The sequence below is a fragment of the Monosiga brevicollis genome, genomic scaffold (assembly GCF_000002865.3).
Source record: "Monosiga brevicollis MX1 MONBRscaffold_28 genomic scaffold, whole genome shotgun sequence".
Classification (NCBI taxonomy): Eukaryota; class Choanoflagellata; order Craspedida; family Salpingoecidae; genus Monosiga; species Monosiga brevicollis.
In genome coordinates this window covers 28,932-37,387 of record NW_001865065.1, presented here as the reverse complement: position 1 = coordinate 37,387, position 8,456 = coordinate 28,932, and the positions used below count along the sequence as shown (strand labels likewise).

At 53.4% G+C, this 8,456-nt stretch overlaps 2 protein-coding genes across 2 annotated transcripts in view; one reads left to right on the top strand and one right to left on the bottom strand.

Annotated features, from left to right (window-relative positions):
* The window catches only part of MONBRDRAFT_33960 (uncharacterized protein), a gene marked incomplete at its 5' end in the record, with an annotated part of 6,931 nt that extends 1,253 nt beyond the window's left edge, over nt 1-5,678 (top strand). Inside the window, 19 exons of the mRNA XM_001749152.1 lie at nt 465-520; nt 632-668; nt 765-841; nt 1,115-1,160; nt 1,243-1,324; nt 1,408-1,498; nt 1,621-1,705; nt 1,865-2,071; nt 2,169-2,285; nt 2,424-2,500; nt 2,681-2,774; nt 2,900-2,963; nt 3,157-3,241; nt 3,327-3,387; nt 3,523-4,359; nt 4,471-4,640; nt 4,775-5,064; nt 5,139-5,212; nt 5,367-5,678. Of these exons, the coding sequence (XP_001749204.1) occupies nt 465-520; nt 632-668; nt 765-841; nt 1,115-1,160; nt 1,243-1,324; nt 1,408-1,498; nt 1,621-1,705; nt 1,865-2,071; nt 2,169-2,285; nt 2,424-2,500; nt 2,681-2,774; nt 2,900-2,963; nt 3,157-3,241; nt 3,327-3,387; nt 3,523-4,359; nt 4,471-4,640; nt 4,775-5,064; nt 5,139-5,212; nt 5,367-5,489 (2,673 nt within the window). The 3' untranslated portion in view covers nt 5,490-5,678. The remainder of the gene's footprint in view (nt 1-464; nt 521-631; nt 669-764; nt 842-1,114; nt 1,161-1,242; nt 1,325-1,407; nt 1,499-1,620; nt 1,706-1,864; nt 2,072-2,168; nt 2,286-2,423; nt 2,501-2,680; nt 2,775-2,899; nt 2,964-3,156; nt 3,242-3,326; nt 3,388-3,522; nt 4,360-4,470; nt 4,641-4,774; nt 5,065-5,138; nt 5,213-5,366) is intronic.
* Nucleotides 5,679-6,256: 578 nt separating this feature from the next.
* MONBRDRAFT_38563 (uncharacterized protein) overlaps nt 6,257-8,456 on the bottom strand; it is a gene marked incomplete at its 5' end in the record, with an annotated part of 2,948 nt that continues 748 nt past the window's right edge. The window contains 7 exons of the mRNA XM_001749064.1: nt 6,257-6,707; nt 6,848-6,940; nt 7,044-7,160; nt 7,374-7,453; nt 7,530-7,795; nt 7,894-8,029; nt 8,144-8,290. Of these exons, the coding sequence (XP_001749116.1) occupies nt 6,602-6,707; nt 6,848-6,940; nt 7,044-7,160; nt 7,374-7,453; nt 7,530-7,795; nt 7,894-8,029; nt 8,144-8,290 (945 nt within the window). The 3' untranslated portion in view covers nt 6,257-6,601. The remainder of the gene's footprint in view (nt 6,708-6,847; nt 6,941-7,043; nt 7,161-7,373; nt 7,454-7,529; nt 7,796-7,893; nt 8,030-8,143; nt 8,291-8,456) is intronic.

Genomic DNA, 8,456 nt, shown 5'->3' with positions numbered 1-8,456 from the left:
AACAAGCCATGCCCGCTACTCGAGCGTGCGCGCGATTCCATCTCACCAAACCTCTGACAGGATCAACTTTTTGAAGCTGGTCAGCTCTACCACGGTCACCAGTTTGATCAAGTCCTCTCCACCCTCAGCCTGGTCTCCCAAACCCAGGCCGCTCGCGCTGCCCGTCTTCCGTATGTCCCAAGTATCCAGTGATTTTACCAACTCACCCCACCGGAACATCCCACCCAATGGTAGCGATCCTTGCTCTCACTTCTTGGCAACGTCATCTCCCTCACCAACATACAGCGTCTTCCCTCGGCAGCACCAAGCGCCATCCAGTCTCCAGCTCGAAAGTGTAGGTTCTTCTTCACGCCCAGCAAATTTCTTGCCTCGACGACCCGGCGCTCCTCCACCTTGTTGCTTCCCACCCCCCACCCCTCCCCCCTTGCTTACCTCTTCGTCTCCTGAATACCCCAACCCTGCAGCTTTACGCAACACTCGAGTCGCAAATTGCCCGACAGCCCAGCACGGAACCCCCACGGTGCGAATCAATAAGGCTCGGGCACCCTGACAGTGGAACTTTTGGACTCGGGGCTGCGACGTAACCCTTTTGAATGCCTTCCTTGCCCCGTTGCTTTTTGCTGACCCTTAGGAGCCCCCTGCTACACATGAACAACAAAGACGATGAGGTAGTGCTTTTCAGTCGGTCTTTCACGATTTTTTTTTATCCTTGATCATGGATACACAGGTACTCAGCCAATATGCGCTGATGCGATTTCTCCTAGGATGCCTTATCAGACTACGAGACCAAGGTGGACTTTGGTAACGAAGACATCTACGGCGCTATCGTGGCTCGCCATGTGTACGTTTTCAGCCCCATCAACATCTGGCCAAACCGTCGCTATGTGCGCTTCACTGTGCCGATCCCCCGACCGTGACCCCTCACCTCACGCACATCCTTTTTTGGCCCACCGCCACCGCCACCAACACCAACCCGGCAGTGACCACAAACAAGCTGAACCCGAACATGTGGACAAGCTCCAGTGCGTACTGACTTTCTTGTTCCCACCTCATACTCTTGCCCAAACCTCGCTCTGAAACCTCGCCCGTCTTGACATGCCTCACACTTGAACAGGATGGCAATTGAAGAAGTCCAGGAGACGGAGAAAAACTACATTGATGTGCGTGTGATCACATCTGCCTCCCCAAACTGTGCATCACCCTGCTCACTCTCCGGGCGTGGGATGCTTATCCATTGTCCAGGGTCTACGCACCATGCTTCAAGATTTCAAGAAGCCTCTTGCTGTCTTGGTGTACCAACCCGATCCCCCCGTCACACAAGCCCGTGAGTAGTGCGCTGCGTTGCACAAAGCACCAACTTCATGGAGCTCACTCACCTCGTTCCTCTTCACATTTACGTTTCATCAGAACTGGATACCTTGTTTTCACATTTGGATGAGTTCGAGGCCCTTCATTCCCAACTCTACAAGGACATTGTTGACCATCCTGACCAACTTGCGTAAGGTTTTTTTTCCCACTTCCGCTGGCACGCAAGCACGCACAAGCCTCCCGCCAACCAACTAACCCTCAACCCAATATGCCTCTCCGGTTGCGCCAATCTTGCTGCTTTGCTTCTTCTAGCCACTGCTTTATTCAGCGCCGAGATACCTTTTCTAGCTACGCAGATTATGCCATTGGCCAAGCCGCTGCGCTCCAGCTACTTGACGTGAGTCGCAACATGTGGTCTGCAGGTTGCTTGCCGCTTGCTATGTTCTCCGTCCATTTGCACTTGTCTCTCGATGGCCGAAAAACTCGGAATGATTCAACCTGTATTCGTGCCTCTCATGCGCGTGACCCCAATATGGAAAATGCTCGCCTCCATCAGGAGCTCCAAAAGAAGTCTGAAGTCAAGGCGGCACTAGACCGACTGGTGTCCTTTAGCAATCAGCGCTTCAAACTGAAAGATCTCCTCATGTTGCCCATCCAGCGCTTTCTCAAGTACCCCTTGCTCCTCTCTGAGATTCAAAAGCGCTTGCCTGAGCACGATGTTCATGCCAAGCGCAACATCAAGGCTGCCATTACAACCGTCAAGGTGCGCAGAGGGTGGCCATGCACCCACACCTTGCATGACCTCATGAATTCGTGCGCTACACTGTTACTCACGCCCTGCACACGTGTCTGTTTCAAAGGACATTGCAAAGCACATTGATGCGAGCACCAATGACTCGCAGAACATTGAAGAGATTGACTCAATCCAAAACTCTCTCAAAGACTACAATGTGGGAGAGGGCTCCAACATCCCGCTGGTGAGCCTTTTGCCCATGCACCTGGCGCAAGGGTGATAGATTGGCGTGTCGTTCGTGTGCTTGTCGTGTGGCAGCTCAAATGCAATGCAAGTTACATGCAACGCTCATGGCTTTTTCCGTTTACGCTGGACTGAATAGGTGGAATACGGCCACAAACTGCTTGATGCCGACCTGCGGATCACGCTCGACTCGGATCCCAAGAACGCTCAACGACGGTCAGTCAATACAGAGCGCATGCTGTGGGACCAACGTGCCCCACGGGCTCCGGCATCAATCGCCCCCGCACCGATGATGACCTTGTCCCTCTCGACATGTTGCTCACCGCCCATTCTGTGCATGCTTATGGCGCTCTTTTGCACCCTCCTGATGGTGCACGTTTTGTATGGGACACACAGTTATGCGTTTTTGTTCATGCGAGCTCTGCTTGTCTGCAAGCCCAAGGGCAGCCGCTACAACTTACAATATGCCATGAATATTGCCAACTTCAAGGTAAGTCTTGCTCTTCGCGCTTGCTCGTGACGATATGACCATCATGATGCTGAGCTCGTATGGACCGTCATGATGGGTGTTTTGTGTCGCCTAACTGCATGCTACCGTGAACTTGTGGTCCGCAGGCTGATTCGGTGACCATCCGTGGTCAGCCATTGGCCATTCGTTTGCACAGTGCACACCCATCTGGTAAGCATGGTCTACGGCAGGCTGAAAAGGCAGCTTCTGGCAAAACGTAGTCACGGACACGAAAAGCTGAAGCAGTTAACCGCATCTGTAACAGCGCCAGTAACTGCTTGAAGCCATGCGCAGTGTCCAAAACTCAATTTGACATTCTTTTCTGATGATGATGGGCCTTTCCACCCTTGCTTGTTATCCTTAGATCATCCTTTCAATTGCTTGATTCAGCTGCGCAATCCAGTGGAGCAGCAGGAATGGATGCAGGCCTTGAGCACTGTGGGCAAGCAGTACGTGTACATTCTGCCATTTTGAACAGCTCAACCATCTTGCCCTCGTCCGTTGCCTTGTCTCATGTGATTGGTTGCTGATCAGGGCGGGAATTACTTCGCGGCGAGCGCGCGGTGGCCATCGCTTTGAGGTCACGCCATTTGAGGTTGGACCTTTTGTACCATGCCACGATTCTGCAACGAGTGGTCATCGCCAAACTCCTTGTAGGGGCATGTCCTTCTACTTGGCTCTTCGGGTGGATGCTGATATTCATCTTTGCAAAAATGTTTCGCTCTTATAGCCGGGACTGCGCTGTCAACAGTGTGACCTTATCTTATGGGGCCTCTTTGACCAAGGCGTGACTTGCCGAGGCTGTAATTTTGCAGCCCACATTGATTGCGTTGCCAAGGTACCAGCCCGAGTGCTAGGTCTCTTTCTCTCTCTCTCTTTCTCTCTCTGTCTCTCTCTCTCTCTTTCTCTCTTTCTCTCTCTCTCTCTCCCTCTTGTTTTCTCTCTCCCTCTTGTTTTCTCTCTCCCTCTTGTTTTCTCTCTTTTCTTTCTCTTGGTGCCCTTCCTTGTATATTTGGCACTCATCGTATTGGCAACGTTGTCTCGGCAGGCGGAGCGCAAATGCTCCAATCCGCACCCTGCAACCATGTCTCGCCGTGCTCGCCGCTACACGGTGCAAGAGGCGGAATCGTCGCTCAAGGCTGTGCAATCGCGTCGCGTGCCACGCTCTGAGACACAATCGCGGACGTCGCGCAACGCCACCATCAGTGTGCGCAGTGGCCACACAGTGGCACCCTTCCAGGTGCCGGGAGCCGCGGGTGCCCTTACCGAGGAACCTATTCCTGAAGGCGTTCACAACTTGGCCGCCAAGATGGGCCGCGCGAGCTTGGACAGCAGCGCTGGTGGCAGTAGTGTGCAGCCCACCGCCACCGCCAACATGGCTCCCGGAGACATTCTGGAAGCCGTGCACAGCTTTGAGCATCACCGCGAACGACAGGCGGGGGATTTGGCCTTTAAGAGAGGTGATTACGTGAAAGTTTTGGAAAGCGCCCCGGGCAACTGGTGGCGGGGCCAGCACATGGGGACAATGGAGCAGGGCTTGATTCCCATCAACTTTTTTCGCAAGCCGGTTGGTCACCGTGAGGGCTCGACCTTGAGTGTCGTGGCGCTGCATCCTTGTAGAAGGGGATACGGCCCTTGACAATTTGTCTGATATCCTGCATTGCTTGTTCGTCTTTAGGACCGTCGTATGACGCACGTTGGACACAACATGACACCACCGTTGAATTTGGACGGTGGCAGTGGCACTGCCCCGCCCCCGCCGCGCCCGCCAAAGTCTGCGACCGTGCGCGGGCTCTCCATGCAGCGCAAACAGGGCCTTCGCGCTTTTATGCCCGAGTTTGAATACTGGTACGTTTGCTCCCCTCGCTGTTTCTCTGGAGCTCTCATTTGACGTCTCTCCAACTCTGCATGCACCACTCCTTGGCCTATGACCATGGCTTGCGCCGTCGACGGCATCATATTTGGACTGCGTTTGTTTGTAGGTACCTGGGGCCAATGGATAAACCAGAGGCGCATCAGCGATTTGTGGGCCTACCGCAAGGTAGCTTTGGCGTGCGCCGCACGCCAGATAAGGGTGCCTATCGCCTTGTCGTCAAGTTTGGACAGACCGTCAAGCATCTGCGAATCCACGCCGCCAACAATCAGTACATGTTGGGCATGGCTGCAACCTTTGACACCATTCCGCAATTGGTGAAGCATTACCGTCATCAGTCGCTGGCCTCCCATTACGAAGATCTGGACACGACGTTGCTCATTCCTTCGGGCTCGATTGGTACGCTGGTGTTCGTGCCCCGTTGTTTCGCGGGTCCCTGTCTCTGCTTACATTGCATCTGCTATGCGATGCAGAGTTTACGCCGGAGCATCGTGTGCGCGTCCTGCGCAACTACAAGGCAGCCGATGCAAGTGAAATGAGCCTCCGCGTACGTGCTTTTTTTCGGTCCTGGCCCTCTGTCTTGCAAAAAAAACAACACTCAACAAACAAAAACAAAACTACCTCGATGCGAACAGTTTGTTTGCACGCTTCGGTGTCAATGTTGTTCACTCTTTTTGCTTGCGTGGCATCTTGCATGGCAGGAGGGAGATCAGATTCACGTTGTGGCCACTGAAGGCCATGGACCTGGGCGGTGGTTTGGAACCAATCTTCAGAACGACAAATCAGGGCGCTTTCCAGCCTCCGTCGTCGCGCCGGCGCAATGATGGACATTCTCACATGTGCTCCCAAAGAGCCGTGATTTCATTAGACAGCTGTTATCATTGGGCTGAAATGACTCGGCTCGCTCTTTTCTCGGCCTTGATCTGGGTTTCCTTTTAAATTTGTTTTCATCTGGCTTTCACTTGATGAAGCATGGTGATTGATTCAACCCCCAATCGAATAAAGGGTGTCAACCCCAACGTCCGCGCTGCTGACTTTTGTCGATTGACTTGTCAAAAATATTTCTGTCGAATTTTTGGGCATTTTCGTCGTTATCAAATTATTTTTCTACTCATCAGGTGCGGCTTCGCGCATCGCTGCTTTAAGTTGCCACACTCCTGCCTGGAAGATGCAATACGCATGGCATAACATGCCCGTGTCGCGTGCACGTACTAGTTTGGACCTAAAAAACCCCCTGCCCGGGACTCGCTTAATATTCGATCCCTGCTCAAAACAACACTTGATTGACAAACCGCATTAATTTTTTTTAATTTCATTTGCAAATCTTGGTCCATCATCCGAATGCATTTGATTCATTTGCGCAGGGAGCGGTCAGGGTGCAGACATTCCCGAATAAGAAAGAAGGGTGTTTTCTTGCACGGCATCGTGGTGTGGTGTGGATACTGCCTTTGCTAATTTGCAGCACAAAACAAGATCGTGCCTAAACGACCATGGTACCCCCCCCCCCGCGCACGTGGAAAGAGGGAAATGGGGAAAGGGCCTGCTAGCCGATACGCCCATGGTGACTCAGAACCAAAACAAGCCATAAACTCGCAGCAAGACAAATAAATTGCTCACTTTTGGCGTGATCAAATAGAGCCAGTCAAAGGCGAGGCATCTGACCCAAGTGAGAGGGGCAACCTCGTGCCGGCAAGAATTGTCATATCAACAAGACGAGGGGTGGAGAAGGACCAACGCAAACAGAGGTCCACAACCAGCTCGCCCTCAGATCAAGTAAAGAACAGAAAACAAAAAGACGACCTCAAGCTGGGTGAGCTATAACAATCTGAACAAGTCCATCCTAGCTAAAGAAGGACCATTGACGAGTGCTAAAGGGAGATGGGCGAGGCTCTGCGCGCAAGCGGCACATGGGCGTGCGCGTCGAATCATGCCCATTCTAGGCTTTAATGAGATTCTTGCTCACAGCCACTTTGTGCAAGGATGCCAAGCAATTGGTGACCTGATGCATGTTGATGCCTTCAAACAGGTCAACGCCATCAAATCTAGTCCAAAAAAATAACGGAGGAAGAGCAATGTGGTCAGCTTCAGGCTCCAAGGCGTGCGGGAGAATGGATTCGACGCTAATAATCAGAGCACGCTTGGAAGACTGGCATGCGGCGTTGCTACGATGAGGCCAACATACCGGTCAGCAGCGCGCACGCCGAGATCACCAACGGCTGACACAAATTTGCTAATGTTTTCCAAGTGGTGGAAAGCACGGTTGCCCGTGGCCACCCTGAGTCGAGCGACAGCGAAGCAGTGAGCTTCACGCACACAAAAAGCGGCTGGGCCATTTCCAACGGATGTCGGGGGCTAATCTGCCAAAGGGATCAACTGACTTGCTGATTGAGCCGGGCTGCAGCTTGTTCATGAGCTCGCAGAGAATCTGTCCATCCTTAAGCCAAGCATGCATGTCAGCGCCCTCGGGCTTGGTCTTGCCAGTGACATTTTCCACCCTGGGAGCAGTGATAAGCAGTCCCGACAAAGCCAATGACCCGTGCGTTTGACAGGTGGCACAGAGGAAATCGGCAAGTGGAAAGAGGAAGGTGGAAGAAGAGGAGGAAGAAGAAGAAGCAAAAAGATCCGTCAGTTATGAACAAGGACCAACACATGACGCAAGCAACGAGAGGGGGAACCAAACCATGACACGCCAAGAAGCACCGACATACCAGGCAATCATGACTTGGGCAGCCTCATCCTTGCGCATGCCGTGCTTGGAATAAGGTGTCACGCTGGGACGTCGCTCAGCCTAAGGGGCGGTCAGTCCATCGCGCGTAAGGAAACTGCATACGCTCAAGGCCAGCGCAAAAGCAGGATCGGCTCACCTCAGCCGTGTCGTAGAGCGGCGCTTCGGTGCGAGCCTGTTTGCTCTCGGTGGTTTCATACAAAACGGGGGCCGCGCGGTTGCCGCCCGTCATCTCATACGACGGCCCTTCGTCGTCATCCTGGGCGGCGCTGGGGGCTGAAGCCATCGAATACTCGGCAGGCTCGGCAGTTGGGCGTGGGCGCGGTGGTTGTGGTGCGTTCATGCCAACAAGGCCATAATTGGCAATATCCACATCAGCGAGACCATATGGATTCCAATCCTCGACTGTGGCACCACACGATTGAGAAATGAGATCCCAACAGCGAACGCGGCAGTCGCTTTGCGGCAGGCATGATCCGATCACGTCAAAACTCAGGCCGTACTGATATCGTCGGGTTGCGGAGCAGCGATGCGAATGATGGAATCTTGTGGCAGAGAGTACTCGTCGGCTGCGGCTGCAGCTCCTTCGTCGTCATCCACAGTCACAATGGTGGCACGATTGGCCTTTTTGTGATACGCCTAAGCATTGGAGGTCAAAGATGCACATCATGGCTTTGAGCGGGCGTCGAGGTTGCTGGTGTGTCAATGAGAAGTACAACGGACAGCCGTGTGCCAGCCTCTTCAGGTGCGAACCGTCAACGACTCGTGGAGGGCCTTGAAGCTGGGACGCTCATCGGGCTCTTCCTCCCAGCATTGCATCATCAGGTCGTAGATGGCATCGGGGCAGCCCTCTGGTTTCCACATGCGTAGGTCCTCATCGCAAACTTTCTCCACCACCTCCTGTGAGTCGGGCAAGGATGTCAAGATGAGATGCTCCCAGCACCGATTCAATGGCAAAAGCGGATTTCACAATCAGAGTGGGGGCTGGGCATGATTGGCACAAGGCGGGTGCTGCACGAGCGCCGATCAATGAGAAGAAGAGATTGGCTGACCTGGTTTGTCTCAT